This window comes from Cryptomeria japonica, chromosome 3 (genome assembly GCF_030272615.1).
Source record: "Cryptomeria japonica chromosome 3, Sugi_1.0, whole genome shotgun sequence".
Lineage (NCBI taxonomy): Eukaryota > Viridiplantae > Streptophyta > Pinopsida > Cupressales > Cupressaceae > Cryptomeria > Cryptomeria japonica.
Window position 1 is genome coordinate 354,755,741 of NC_081407.1, and position 16,460 is coordinate 354,772,200.

The 16,460-nt window shown below is 35.6% G+C and overlaps 1 protein-coding gene across 1 annotated transcript in view; it reads right to left on the bottom strand.

The window, feature by feature from the left end:
* LOC131079996 (uncharacterized) overlaps positions 1–16,460 on the bottom strand; it is a 228,909-nt gene that overhangs the window by 171,385 nt on the left and 41,064 nt on the right. Inside the window, exon 4 of the mRNA XM_058018045.1 lies at positions 6,579–6,610. Within this exon, the coding sequence (XP_057874028.1) occupies positions 6,579–6,610 (32 nt within the window). The remainder of the gene's footprint in view (positions 1–6,578; positions 6,611–16,460) is intronic.

A 16,460-nucleotide genomic window follows, 5' to 3' on the forward strand; every position in this document is an offset into this window, starting at 1 on the left:
ATTGAATGCAAATTAATTGTGGAAGCTGACTTCAAAAATCTGATCCAAGGTCTTCATAAGGGTTCTTGTACACACAAAAAGAATTCTCAATTCTTGGAAGATGAATTAGCTTTTCAGTTTTAAGCAAATCTTTCAATGAAATCTTTATTCTCATTGCTATCATAAATCTAACTTGGTAGGAAAAATTCTTTCCAATGCAACTATAAATCAAGGTCCCTTCTTTGCCCTTTTCAATGAGAATTTAATTATTGGCCATATTTGAGCAAAATATTAATTTTTAAGCCCCTATGATTCTTACAGGTGGCCTTTTCTTTTAAGGCCCCATGATTATGGTTGAATGGCAAAGAAGGTTCCTAACCAACATGTAGCCATCTAGGTATTGTTAGTTTCATTGTTATTTAGCGGTTCCATCTCTATATTAAATCTAAAAGTAATTTCCAACTTGTGGGTATTTCAAATATTAAATATATTAGTGATTTTCTCTAGGCATTATTGCAAAAATCTCTACTTGTTTGTATCATCATATTATTCCCAAAAACTCAATATTCAGCATTCAGAAAACACAAAAAAGAAAGTAGGGTACATAATACAAAGGCTCCACTAGTCAAAAAGTCCCACAAGCTGAGAAGATCCCAAAATCGCTCATCCTCAAAAATAAAAGGTCCCCGCTAGTTAAATCTCCCGTGCACACATTAAGCAAATTAGTCTCCAAAAGTCTCAGACCTAACAAAGGAAAAGAACATAAACAAAGAGTATTCCCTGCCTCACGCCTCCCACTTGGAAACAGATTTTAACACACATAAAAACCTATGATGCCTCAAGACTTCATGATTTTTCCAGAGGAGCAATCAGAGATCAGAGCTAATGAAAAGCGGCTGGATTAATATCAAGCAGCGATGTAATTGTCTATGATTAACAGTGATCATTACCAATGTCTGTAGCAGCGATAACTATTAAAATACATAACAGTGGTTATTGTTGTCTTAGCATAACCATAGAACTAACAATTAGTTGAAATAAATAAAGATTGGCAGCAACTATGAGAGGTTATGATTCATGAAAATTTGCATCCATTTATGGGAAGGCAGTTGTTTCCAAAGGACGCCTTCATAAATGATTAAGATGTATATAAGGAACCGCAATGGGGGAAAGGACAGCAAGTCATGCACATCGAAGGAGATCAGCACTTCAGCAATCAGAATCAGATCTATTGTAAATCAACAAGCAATAACATTTCTATTTACAGTTATTGTTCATTGCATCAGTAATTTGGTATGAAATCTAGGTATTTTATGCAATTAATCTGCCTATATAAATTTGTAGACATTGATCTCTAATATTGATTTCTCAGTATATAATATAATCAATCCTATTACATGCATTAATAGATATTGATTACAACAAGATCAATACTTATATATGTATTTATCCCATAATCAATCAAATGCAAAGTTGGAGGAAGTAAGTTAGGGAGATGCAGTTTACCAGCTCCCCCAAACTAAGTAGACCACCCCAATGGATGGAACTGGTCATAGTTGGACATTCCTGCCACCTGTGGGCCGAGAGGCAAATAGATTACCCCAAGGGATGGAACTAGTCATAGTTGGACGTTCCTGCTGCTTGTGGGATAAGAGGCGAGTTGCCATGATTGGATGTTGTGTGCTCTCGGGCTTATTTGGGATGAGCAGTTTACTGGTGCTTGTTGTGACCTAATTCACACATCGGCCCATCGCAGATGGGGACCCCCTTTTATTTGCTTTTTAGGGTTTCATCTTAGCTCTGCATTTTCATAAATCTTCATTTTTGAGAGAGTGTAAGAGTTAGAGTTTTGGGGTCATCCCGAGTCAAATTGAGAAATCTTGCTCATAATTGCATTTGAATGTTGCCAAGGTGCTCAGAGGATCTAAAGGACAAGGACCGCAATTGCTTTGGGTCATTTCTAACAACATGTTATTTTTAGAAATTTCTTCTTTTTCGCTTTTTTCTGCTTTTTTGAAAGTGGCATAGGGGTTTTGTTCCTCAAGTCATTTTATTACTACCCATTTTGTCGAAATTTGAAAATCTTGCCTCTAGGTATAAAAGAAAGGGCTTCAAATTTTTGCTTTTTTCTAAGATTAGGGTTTTGTGCTTTAGGTCATTTTAATCCTGCCCATGTCTTTAGATTTGAAAAATTTTGCTTCCAAGTGTAAAAAGCAAGAGTTTGAAATTTTTTGCCTTTTTCTGGAATTAGGGTTTTAATCCCCATGCCAAATTATTACTACCCATGTTCTCAAATTTTGAAAATTGCTTTTAAGGGTAAAAAGCAAAATGCAAACCCTAATTAGGGTTTGGTTCCAAAAGATCAGCTATTTTATCAGTACCCATGTTCTCAGATTTCGAAAATGAGATCTCCAAGTGAAAAAAGCAAAGTGAAAATCCAAATTAGGGTTTATGTTCTAGATGAACCAGCATGGTATCAACATGGCATGAACACTGTTGATCAAGTTTAGAGGAAGAATTCAAATATGGCACATTGAAAATTTCGCCTAAGTTGGAAAAGTAAAAATGGCAGATGCTTGGACAAGTTCGCCCAAGCTCAAAGTCAGGTAAGTGGAATGGCAGATGGTCAGCCAAATTCACCTAAGGATGTCAAGTATGGAAGATGTTCAAGTAGGATCACGATTTGCCTAGAAGCAATGAATTTGTCCAACGAATGACGAACTCCTACCATCACTTAACTAACTCATGACGAAAGTCAAGAAAACTCCTACATGTGGTCAAGCTCAAGCTAGAAAGACATGTCTAACACTCTACCAAGTCCACCCTACCAAGTGTGTGGTATAAACAAGCTAAACTCTGCCTAAGGCATGAGCAAAGATGGAAGGAGGTCTTCACAATCCGCCTTGGTAGAGCATATCACTAGTGAACATGGCAAGGGAACTTCAAAGTATGCCTAGCCCTGAGGTTGACAAAGTCCGCCAAGAGAGAATGACTAAGGCGATGTAGGGCCCACTTGGGCAAAATCGAAGATGGCATAAAATAAAGATGATATGAATTGCCAAGTTGGCAATAAAATGGTGACATGGCACTCCAAAGAGAGAAAGATAGCAAGTATGATGACTTGGCATTTGAAAACAATTAAGTCAATAAAACATGTGACATGTCAAGAACCTTCCTCAAGTTCGTATTCTAGAAGGAGAATAAAGCAAATAAAAGTTTCTAAAACATGATGGAAGCTTCCAAGGATGAAGTTTGAACTTCCTAGAGATAGAATAAAGCAATTAAACTTTCCAACTTTGTAAAAATGAAAGAGAATCTTCCAAACACCCTTCTAGAAGATGGCAATCAAGTTTGAACTTCTAGAAAATAGAATAAAGCTTCTAGAAGCTGTCAAAGAAGCTACAAAAGAAGGTTTTATCTCATTGATACTTCTTTCTTCCAAGCAAAGTTCGAATTTTTCCTAAAATTCGCCAAAGAAGCAGCTCCAAAGTCTGATCAGATTATCAAACTTTCAGCAGAGATAGCAAAAATTCGCCTTTTCGACATATTCAACATCCTCCAAGTTCACCATTGACAGCAGATTAAAGGTTTGCAGATAAAACAATACAGCATGCTTATCTTATCATATTCTAAATTCACCTTGGTCATCTCTGAGTTCGCCTTGAAGGAGAAAGATTATCCAAGTCTGCTATAAATAAATACTCATGTTTTGATAGTCTTCCAAATGATCTTCCAATTCAAACCAGTCCAAAGGCATGTAAACTCCGCCCTGCCAAGAAAAAGGCATTCAAAGACAAAATCGATCTTACAAAGCATGACACATTCTCATCCAAGTTCACCTAGGGTTGGGTAATGAAGCATCACACAAGGTGGAGTAAACTTTAACAAGAGAAATGACAGAAATACAATACAAACTGTCTGATCATCATTAAGATCCGCCATGTGCAGCAAGCACCTGTCAAGACAACTTCCAAACATACATGCCTATCAAGACAAGAAGACACATGACTGTCCAAAAATCCTTCCAAAGACATGAATTGGCATAAGATTATCCAAATTCGCTAAAATTGAAGTAACATGAGATTGGCAAACACTCTTCCAAGTCCGCCAAGACAAGGAAAGGAATAATGCACAAGACAAAGCATGTCCAAACTCTTTCCAAGTTCGCCTTGTCTCAGACATGACAAAGAGCAAAACAAATCAACATGAAGTATGCCAAGGCATGAAAAAATTGTCCAAACCCTTGCAAGATAATCAAACACAGACACAAATTGATTCATCTGGGCATAAATGGAATATGGGAAGGATACCATCCGTGAGAGTGATATGCAGTTGGAGAATTTGAAGGTCAGAGTTTAGGACATCTTCTTTGCCATCACAAGACCAGTCTTGAAGAATAATTTGGCTAAGGCGTCAAACCTCATGTCCATTAAAGATGCCTTTCGCAAACAAGAATTGGACTGGGAGATCACCTTTGCTTTGTGTGCAAATGACTTGGAAGGATTAGAGTTCAGGATCAACATGTTGCCACATGTCACCATGGAGGAAGTGGACCAAATTGTGTCCAAATTCATTGAATGTCAGAAGAAAGGGATGCAATCCTAAAAAATAGCATCTCACGCCACTTGTCTCTTTTGAAGTTGATTTTTGATATTATTTTTGGAAACTTTATCTAGGGTTAGGTTGTCTAGATCTCAGCCGTCGATCTTAGATTGATCTCAGTCGTTTATTTTGCTTTCAAAAACTCTATATAAACTCACTCTCTCATTTCATTCCAGTGTGGAGAGATTTATGAAATTGTTGCGCAGAGTTATTTGAGTAATAAAAAATTCAATATCAGTATTATTTTGAAATCTTTTTATTGCTAAATGGTTGCATGGTTGCATATTCCCTTCAACACTTGGATTAGATTTGCTTAAGTAATTTGTTTTCAAGTTGTTGGATGAATGATAGATCTAATAAGTATTGATTGGTGAAATCTTGCTCATACTTTTGTTGGATGGATGATTTCCTTTCAATGTGTAAAGTTAGCCTGAGATTTTAATATGGATGTTCAACTTCTACTTGGAATGATATTGTTCACTCGTTGGTATTCTTCCTAAGTGTGAAAATCTTAAGCATAACTTTGGAAGATTGCACCCGCTTTGCGTAGTTGTCCCAATGTGGCGAAACAAAGCGTCGTTACCGGTTTCACCTAGTCTTTACCGTCTCTTGAGTTCATAGGAATAGCTTAGAAGTAGTATAGAATTCCTAAACCCTGTCCTTTTTACAATCCTAAATCAGAAAATCCAAAAACATAGAGCATAAATTGTTAGATCTGCCTAAGTTCAGCTTGTGAACAATTTGATTTCGAGCGTAAGTCCCCCTTGAGATTTTCAGCACACACTACCCAAGAAGCTATCCCACTAAAGTCGCTTGTTCACACATATAGACCTTGGAGTCGCTGTGTGGTCTTTCTCGCAATCTTGGCACAAGTAGTGATTTTGTTCAGGACAGGATAGAGTATCCTTATAGTATTTTATTCTAAGTGTTCGGTAAATGATAAAACGTCCACCAACAGTGCCCTTTCCCAATTTCCTACCAAAGTAAACTATGATTGGTTATAAGATAGTTATCTAGTCATAATGCTTATCATAATCTACTTATTCACTAACTTATGTATTTGTTCATTACTACTTAAATTATTAATGATTAATTGAGTTCACTTTAGTAAGTTATTGTTGGAATTGTTGTTTTTGGGAAAAAAACAGGTCAATCCCAAATTGGGGACATTACATGCTTCCTATCTATAGCCCAGATATTGTCATCCAATTTTCCATTTACCTATTAAAAAAACCTACCATATTCAAATGAAGCATCTAGGAGTTTTATCTAAAACTCAATCTGAGCAGCTAAAATTCTCACAGGCCATCTTGTACAGTTCCTAACTGTGAACATTCCAAGGCAATGGGGCTACTTCACTTAGTAGATTAACTAGAATTGACAAATGCTATACAAAATTTGAGTGCCGCTACAAAATGACTCTTAAACATAAGTTTTCTTTAGCCTGAATCCTAACTTTAAAAGATCTAAAACATCTTCTAGCTGAGTATTGTATTTGCTAATAACTCAAAGGCAATTGCTGAGATATTTATTCACTATTATTCGATTTTTCTTCATCTAGAGACAAAAATTCTTGCTTTACCTAGCATGTAACAATTGATTGTTTCAATGTAATGCAGGATTTATTTTTTTTCATAATGCTATTTGATCAGGAAGTCATTTAAACAACTTATATCCCAGGAAGTTCTGCATTAAGTTTTTGTATTTCTCGACTTGCACCCATAACACAATAAATCATATTCCATGTTTTCCATTCTAATGTAGTTGCCTTTCTTGTACAGATCTATCACAAGATTCATTAAGTAAAATGGGCTACAACTGACTCTTGATTCAATTACAAATCCTCAAAATGTATCTGTTTCATCCTCTAAAATAAAGTTGAATGTTCCGATACCTTTTTTTTCTGTCAAATTTTCATTTCAAAAATTTTAAGCAAAAGTTTTGAGCACATACTTGGTTTCATTCACTCTATGTTCAGAGATGGAAGTGATACATACATTTGAAAGAAACCTGTTTAGAACCACGAATTCTGCATCAAAAGATTTAACATCAGTAAAAAAATATTATAGACATGTGCAGAACACACCACAAACACAAATATGCATAGAACCTTCTAACTTTTCAGCAAAAAAAATCCACTCATTTTTTCTCTCTTTTGACTGATAGTTATGACTTGGAATGCCCATATCTTAATAGAAAGACAATATTGATGTAGCAAAAATGAATGAATGTGTGTGAAAATCAGAATTTACAGGCAGACTTCAGGTGATCATGAGAAAGATATTAATCTTCAATATCCCACACCACTGCTCTTGGAATGGAGTCAGGAAATGGTGATTATGACCATGAACATAGATTTAATAAATCATAACCAACACCCCCTCATATTGAATTTCTATGGGTTTCAAAAGAAATCAGAAGAGAATTCAGCACTCAATAGCTCTCAAGTGAGCATGTAGCTCTTTTGTATGGCACTGGACTTGGAGAAGTCTTACAACACTGAAGATGAAATCTTGACATGTACTACTCATAATAAACTTGATGAGCTTACGAACAAGGATTGGAATTTTTAAGTGCTAGAGATAGTATAGTAGCTGCATGGAATAAAAGTAAGCAAGTGATCCAAACACACATGAAAGAGAGATACACACAAGGATTTACCCTAAAGAAAACCAATGTAACAAAACTTCAGATCCAAGTTATGCTTCCTTATATCCGCTATCCTCTTTTAAGTTCTTACAAGCCAGTTACTCAATTTGAACTTTTACATACTTTGTAGCTTTTACTAGCACATCCACAATGCCTTCCTAGTGTGCATCATTGTGGATTACTTGCTTTTCAACATGCTTGGTCACTGTTGCTGCTTTTGTGGCCATCTACTATCTAAAGAACTCCCTTAGATTAGTCTTTGCAATGCTCAAGTCTTCTTCAACTGTCTCTCTTTAGCCCCTTGGACATATATTTATGCTAGAGGATTTGCACATAAGTCATAGAGAGGACTTTAAATGCCCTCCACATGAAACGAAAAAAAACAAGATCCAATTCAACTTCCCTTTGGACACACAGTTTGGCTAATTTGTGCTGCCTGGAATAGATTTGTAACAAGGAAAACTCATCTCGCTGATCTGTCCCGTGATGTCAAATTTCTACAGTAGTCTATATAGCTTTCTATAGGGCCAAAATTGTCACCACTGATTTGTTCTTCAAACCATGTGGATGTGGATTCATGATGTCCAAATTATTTCTGAGCCCCAATACACCTATTTTTTCTTATTTTTCACCTGATTTGGCATCTATACCTTTCTCAGTTCTATGATCTATCTTATTGAGGTCAGAAACATGTTTTAATGTAATTTTTAGTAATATGAACTAAGACAGATAGATTATCATCTCAATCTGCTAAAGTATTATGATTTTTCCAAGATCGAATTCAGAAAAGCTATTGTTGAGGCTGTTATGTTTGCTGAGGCAGCCATGAAGAAGTCAGAGAAGGAAACAAGCAAAGTAACTCTAGGAAATTCAACAGCTTGATCAAGATCTAAAGGAAGAAGCAAGGGAAGATACTAAAATGCTGGACTTGGAGAAGCTTGTAGCTGAGTTGCAACCTTACTTGATAACTAGGATACCGCAAGTAATGACCTTACCAGGACCCTCCATCATCAATCCCAATAACTCAGACCAATAACAATGAGATGGCAAGACTCAAGGCTAGATTGACAAGTTGAATAATGAACTAGATGAATAGTCAATGCCATGCTACTTTACATGGTCAAACCCAACTGCAAAGGACAGATGTAATATCGAAAATTTTCAAAGAAATTGTGAAAAATTGAAGAGTGTAGAAAGGACAGACTAGAAATCAAAACAAGTTGTGACTCAGAAGCAAGATATACTGGAGCAACCACAAAAAGATAAGATCAATCTTATTGGAGATAACGAGGGTGAAGAGTTTCCAAATAAGCTAGCCAATATTTTTGGCCAATATAGTTGACGTTAGGAATGTCAAGATATTGTTCCTGAATAGGATTAATAATGTATACAATTGTCATTTAGTTACTCCAAACTGTCCAGCAATTCTGCAATGATGGCTTGCCTCAATATAATGTCATATCTCAATTTTTCCAATGATAAACTTCACCAAACTAATACCAACCAACACAAATAAATTAACAAGGACAATTTTACAAATGACTTAGAAATATGCCACAACTCTTATATTAATATAATTCTGATAACTAAGTAAATATGGACATAATGATAGTCATTGCAACAGTAACAAACAGAAATTACAAACCTGCAACAAACAATGCTTACACTGAATACTGAACTATCCTGCAATTCCTTGAAGCTCCAATGCACTCCTTGAGTGAGAATGCCCCCAAGAACCAAAGGGTTTTCCTCCTCTAATTCCAAACAACCAGTGGGTTTTCATCTACTAATCACAATCTCATATGGGTTTTTGTCCACAAAAGAAATTGTGAACACAAAGTGCTCCAAAACAAAGTTTAAGGACTCGTACTGAGACTCAACTCAGCAGCCCAAAATTTTGACCCAGACTTGGGACTCGGCACTGAGTCGATAAAAAACTTGGGAAGGACTTGGCCAAAAAAAATATAATTACACAAAAAAAAAGGAAATTCATACATTTAGAGAACATAAAAGCCTAATTTGACTATCCATTTGTCATAATTCAAACGTTACACTTCATATGATCTTCAAACTCTCAATATTTGAAATTTCATAATTCATAGTTTCAAACTTTCAAGTATATAATAGCATCATAGGTTTATAAAGAATCTGTTTGTATTTGTTACTTACCCTTATTAACTCCTCTCCATTTTTTATGAATGTGTCGTCAAAAATTGTTCTTGCAATCATCTCCTCTTCAACTTTTTTGGAAAATGGAAACTTCAACCAAGCATCAAACAAAAACATATGCTTGAGATAAGGAATTGCAGCAAGAGTGCTTTGCACAGTGAGGAAGTGGCTAGCAAATCATGTCACTCCTAGTCACACAAGGTCCTTGCCATTTGTGTGTTTTCTCATCAAAGAAAGGACCCACATATGGTTGTAGATAAATTTGGTAATCTGTTTAGCATCTTCAACCACATTTTTGACCCATCCAATCATCCCAATGTCTAACAGCAAATCCAAGCAATGTGCAACACAAGGAGTCCATGAAATAGTAGGATGCCTCTCCATAAGTAGTTTGCCTGTGGCCACATATGTAGCTGCATTGTCCATGATAATTTGGACAACATTCTCAACCCCAACCTCTTGGATCGCCCTGTCTAATAGATTGCACAAAGTCTCAACATTTTTTACATCATGTGAGGCATATATAGACTTCAAGAACATCTTTGATAGATTCCACCCATCTATCCATCCATCTGATAAGATGTTGCAGACTTTTCTCTGCCATACTTTCTTTTGATCATCAACCACAAGCCGTGTATTTTTTATGACTTTCTATAGCAATGGCCCACTCAATTCTCTAGTTGTTGGAGTCTTAAAGCCCTTACCCACAATTGTCAATGCATTCATCAAACCTTCCCAATATGGGTTGTCCGCCATATTGAAGAGTAAATTATTATAGTACTAAAAATTTGCAGCCACCATCCTAGCCTCATTGTATTTTTCTTTATTCCACGTGGTAACTTCAAGTGAAGGTTGTGCTCTTGAAGCATTGTGTGGAACAAACAAATTCGATGACAACGAAAGAATCTAGCTAGAAGTAGAAAAAGAACCCTCAAGACTCTTATCAATAGATGAATATGGATGATGAAAGCTTGGACTTGGGCCAACAAAGGAATCAATAGGCATAGAACTAGATACATTATGACTCATCATTGCAGCTATTGCTTCCTTTGTCTTTTTCTTTTCTGCTTTTTTCATCTCATACTTAGCAAGTAGGGCATTCATCTCTCTAACAATGTCTTCGGTCGATGTAGGGCATATCTTCACATTTTGTCCAGGTATTTTAGCAAGGTGACATTTAAATTTATTAATTCCACCTGTCATCCATTGCTTGCATTCAGTAGAAGTGACATGGCCGTTGACAACTCCCGGTATCCCATACTTCCATGTAGGATCTTTTCTACCACTTGTTTGTGTTGGCCTTGAGCTTGACATTGTTGTTTTAACGTAAAAAAAAATCAGAATGGTTTTGCGAAAAAACGTCAACAAGAAAAATGATAAGGATTCATTTTAAAAATATAGAAACCAAAAATAAGCTTAAAATGTCAAGAAATTAAGGGATGAAGGGAAATGGAAAAGACTTAGATAACATTTCCCCTAGTTTTTCAAGTTTTTTTTTTCAAATCAAGAAAACCAAAAAAAAAGAGAATGAAGTTACTTGTGAGTAGTTCAATCCCAAATGCTTGTCTTCTCCACTTTTTCCCTTGCTACGTCACTATTCAAACCCTGAAATGGATGAGTTTGAGCAAAAAATGAAGAAAAAAGGCCAAGTTTTTAATGTTTTAAGTCGACTAGGCATGGGGCCCAGCGAGTCCTAGCCCAAGACTCAGACGAGTACTTGCCAGGACTCAAATCACAAGTCCTAGGCAAGTCGACACGGCCAACCTAAAGACTCATGAGTCCCACAAGTCCTACCGAGTACTCATTGAGTCCTCTATCTATGCTCCAAAAGATAAAAATGGCATAACATGAACCCCAAAATGAAATGTTTTTTCCAAATGAAATTAGCTACAAACCAAAATGATTACACTAGTCAGCCTAAACTTAAATTGACACCAATGCCCAAATTTGAAATTAACACATTACATAATAGGTCAACCTTAAAGGCCTTATAGACTTCTAGATCGAGTTTCGATATTTCTTGTTCCCTTATGCTTTGGCACAAGTTAGGCAATATCTCCAATCCCGACCCTTGAAATATCCCCGAGTCTGCTCCAATCTCCCACTTTGGCATAGGTTAGCCAATATCTTTGAGCCCGAAACCCTGACAGCTCTCTAAATCCACTCTAGTCTTTCACCTTGGCACAAGTCAAGCAATAGCTCCAATCCTCAATCCCGAACACCTCACTAAGTCTACTCAAATTTTTGGAAAGGGGAATGACAAGTCCTCCCTCGCCAAGATTGTTTGTCTTCAAGTAATGCAAATTGGAATGCTCAAGTATTTCAAGTCCTTCCTAGGTGGCATCTTCAACTAGTAGGTTCTTCCATTTAATTAAAAATTATGTGATGCTTTTCTTTCTCAAAGTTTTGACTAACTATCCATCACCTCTATTGGAATTAAAATCAACTTACCCTCTTTGTCTCAGGGTGGCAACTTCAGTGAAGAAATAATATGTTGACCAAGGACTTTCTTTAGGCAAGACACATGGAAAACATTATTAATCTTGTTGTTCTGTGAAAAACTCATAAGCCACTTCACCGATTCTCTTCGCAATCCTACAATGTCCATAATTTTAGGATTTGAACTCTTCAATTCCACTCTTCGTAATAGAAGTCTACTTATATCAATGCAATCTCAAGAAAACCAAGTCTCCAACCTCAAAAGATATCTCTATTCTTTTTTCATTTGCATAAGTCTTTTGTTGATTTTGTGCTCGAAACAAATTGTCTTTTAATGCCCTCAATATCTTTTGATTTTGATTAATCCAATCACATGTTGCCGGTACTTTACTATTTAAAAACAATAATTCAGCAAAAGATAGTGCATGTAATGTCCCCATTTTTTAGAAGAATTAATTAATTAATTAAGTTGTCCAATTTATTGTTATATTTTATGGATAGCTTGATTAATTATTTTAATTAATAATATTAAGTTAATTATTTATAAATACGTCTCACCCGAAGCCAAATGGGCAAAAATTTTGAGAAATAAGTACTTGACAACTAAACAAAAAGAGGCAATATTCAGGGAAAGGCACCTGCCAAAAGGATCAAGGATCTAGAATTTTATTAAAGATTGTAGACCCGTTATAACAAATCATCTAGCTTGGGATGTCCATAATGGCAAATCAGCCTTGTTTTGGGAAGATTCCTGGGGGGACCAACCTCCAATAGATGTTCTGATGGATACATCCAAGATCAAACAACAAATGAAGAATCTATGGGGCAATTATGTTAAGGATTATATAATTCTTGACCCAAAATCGGCACTAGGATGGAAATGGAAAGACATGAATAAATTTATGTCTGAAATCAAATTCCAAGAACTTCAAAGGATACTGACTCATAGAATGATCTCCATTAGAGGAGGGGATGACAATTTAATATGGTCAAAATCCAAAAACGGACAATATAATTGTAGGGATGGATTTAGGAGTATATATAAGGAGGTAAAAGTCAGCAAAGACCACATACCAACCATATTATGCTGGAATAAATTTTGCCTTCCAAAAGCAGGCTTCTTTGCTTGGGCTGCAATACAAAGAAAAGTACTCACGGCTGAACAATTCAGAAGAAGGGGATATGAAGGACCATCAATATGCCTATTATGTAGGGAAGAAGAGGAAACGAGTGATCATATTTTCATGACATGTAGATATACTCAAATTTGTTGGTACTAGTTAATGGCAAAGTTAGGATGGTCGGGAGCTATTAGCTCTTCCTTGACAGAATGGTGCTCATATTGGCCAATAATTATGAAAAACGGTCTATTTCATAACCTATGGATCTGCAGCCCTTCCATTCTAATATGGGAAGTTTGGAAAGAAAGGAATAGAAGAATATTTCAAGAAAAGGAAATGCTAGTAGAAAAACTCATAATAAAGATAGAAGTAGCAATAACTGAAACAGCAAATAATAAAAACATGAGCATCCCATCATATGGGAAATCATTTACAGAATGGGATAACTTCATTAGAAAGCAATGGGGTGGAATAAAAATTCCTCCTTTTTTAGGCAAAGAGGGAACTAATAAAGAGGAAATAAGGAAAGCATGTAAATGGCAACCACCAAAGCTTGGATGGTTCAAATTAAACTTTGATGGAGCATCCAGAGGAAACCCTGAAATAGCAGGGGCTGGATGTATTATTCACTCAGACAAAGGAAAATGCATTGGGTCTAAGGCCATACACTTAGGAAAAGTCACCAATAACACTGCAGAACTCCTAAGCCTAATAGAAGGTTTAAACATGTGCAAAGAATTAAGAATACCCAAATTAGAAATTGAAGGAGACTCAGCAATAATTATAAATGCAATTAGGAATAGAGGAATGCCTAATTGGAAGCTTAAAGGCATGCTTGAAAGAGCATTAGAATTACTCAACAATTTCACAGACTATACTATTAACCATATTTACAGAGAGGCAAACATGGCAGCCGATGAATTAGCTAATTTAGGGGCAGATGGAATAGACAAGAAGACAATTAATATAGTAGAAGCCAATGATAAAGAATGATCTGGACATACACATATCTAAAAATCATGTATATACTCATGAACATGTGGACTAATATCTATATATCTTTATATATATATATGTAATGTTTATATATATATATATATATATATATATATATATATATATATATAATCATATATATCCAGATATTTGCATATACTCATATATATCTTGATATATATGTATATGTATATGTCTGTATATATATTAAATATACATATATATACATATAGATATATACATCGATACATACAGGGGGATGTCTGAGAGATAACATCTAATTATTTTCAGTTAACAATTGTAAGTCTTAGCCATCTAACATAGAATCGAGAGCTTATTCTCTTATAATAGAGCAACTAAATAATTATTGAAATCACTTATCACAGCTCATAAAATCTGGGTGATCAAGGACAGCATAATTTAAGAAAATGCCACAAAGGCGTCCTAAGGGGTACGATCCTCTATGCAGAACTCTGTGAATTAAAAGACTACATGCAATGAATAAAAACCTAAGCTACGGAAGGATTAAGGCAGAATTCGTAGCACCCAAGGTTTCGGCAAAACGGGAAAAAGAAGAGGCGAGATAAAAACAAACAAGTTAAAGAAGTAAGGTAAATTTCTCATGGTAATGTTTGTTTACAAAAGTCTGCTCTGAAAATGGTTTTGGGGGATTCTGGAATGTAATTCACCGATTAAGATTTACATGTCTATTGATAACGAAAAATGCTTATTCAAGGGTAATTAATATACATTTACACTTATGTATATATCCATAGGAATATATATATAAGTGCAGATGTATGGATACAGGATAACCTAAGGGTAACTAACAACGTAGTCTCAAGGTTTATGGCATGCAATTATTTCTGAAGTAGTAGACAAATTTAAATTTTAGAGCCTAAGCATATTATATGTGCATTTTCAGGTTATGATTTCTATTCCATAAGAAAGTTAATTAGATTTTTGTTTAATATATTCAATTGAGAAAGGCTACGACCTAAAATGACAAGGAATTGAGGGTATTGCCATAGCTCTTTATCTGTAAGAATATTGTAGCCTAGATGATCTCTTACATTATCATTCCTATGGGGTAGGGGATGTTAAAGTGAGAGACCAAAAAGGCTACAATATGTTATTAAAGAAAGCTCAGTTCTAAAAGGATAATATCTGGAAATGAATGGTTATTGCTAACATTTAGTAGTATTTGGTAGCTATGTTTGGTTGATTTTTGGTAGATCGGGACGAGAATCTGCTTGAAGAAGGAGAATTCAAACCCAATACGGAATAGCTCACTTGAACATAAAAGGTGGACGCATAAATGGAAACCCTCATCTATTGGTCTCAAGCAGCAGGAAAGAAAACAGAGGAACTCTTTCAACAGAAAGTTTGGAAATTATAAGGGCAGAATTGCCAAATAATTGTAATTTACCTCAAAAGGAAATTGAGGATTGTAAAGACAAGAAATATCTAAACTTTATATAATTCTGATCCAGTTGGATCTGGGCAAGACCGGAGGTTTTCTTCCTCCATTCTTTCCTACCGGTGCCCACACCGAATGGAGATGTAAAATATTTTATTAATAAAATCAATTTGGCCAAGGCCTATTACCGAAAAAAAAAAAAAAGTTAATTATTTATAAAGTTATCAAATAAATTAAAATTAAAAGATGACTTTATATTTAATTAATTTAATAAAGTGACTAATTAAATAATATTTCATAAAGTCACTTCTAGAAGCTTTTGGATGTAGGAGTGAAAAAAGTATAAAGAGAGATCAAGATGAAGCTTCAAGGCAGATTGGAGAATTGGCATTTGAATTGAATTGGTTTTGTAGAACCGATTTGTGTCTGCAGACTACAGTCTTTGGGAACGAAAACTCCCATTGGCAAGCATAACTGAGGGAGTGAAAGATCTCTCGAGGGGTTGCGTGAGGAGGTGATATTTCAGTCATCTCACTTGGACTTCATTGGTGGCCAAAGGCTGGTTTCATTTGGGCTTATATTGGAGACATTTCCGGCATCAAGTGTCTTCAACAATTCTGCTTATTGGAGCTGATCTGCACTTCCATTCACTGAGTTTAACTCAGTAATTTCTCAGGTTTATATCAGATTGGGAGTGGTGCCATACTAAGTAATTTTCAGGCTTACAACAGATGGGGAAAGAGCCACGATTAGGCTCCCTTTGACCTACATCTGCCATCTACATTTTGAGGAAGGAAAGACGTTTTGTTTGGAGATCTCTTGGAAGTGGAATTAAGTGAAGATTGAATCAATTTGCAGGTTAGTCATCCAAAACCCTCGATTTTGTTCATACATCACCATTGAGGCTTCTTACATAAGCAAGAGGACAGCATTGGCATTGGAAGTTATGGGCGATTCTTTAGAAGCATTTTTGAGGAGTATTTGAGTAAGAATCAGTGGCCAAACAAGTCTGAAGACAAATCGTACCAGTTCCCTTGTTTCCCGCAAATTTGTTCACAAGTCCTCTTTAGAACATCAAACTTCAT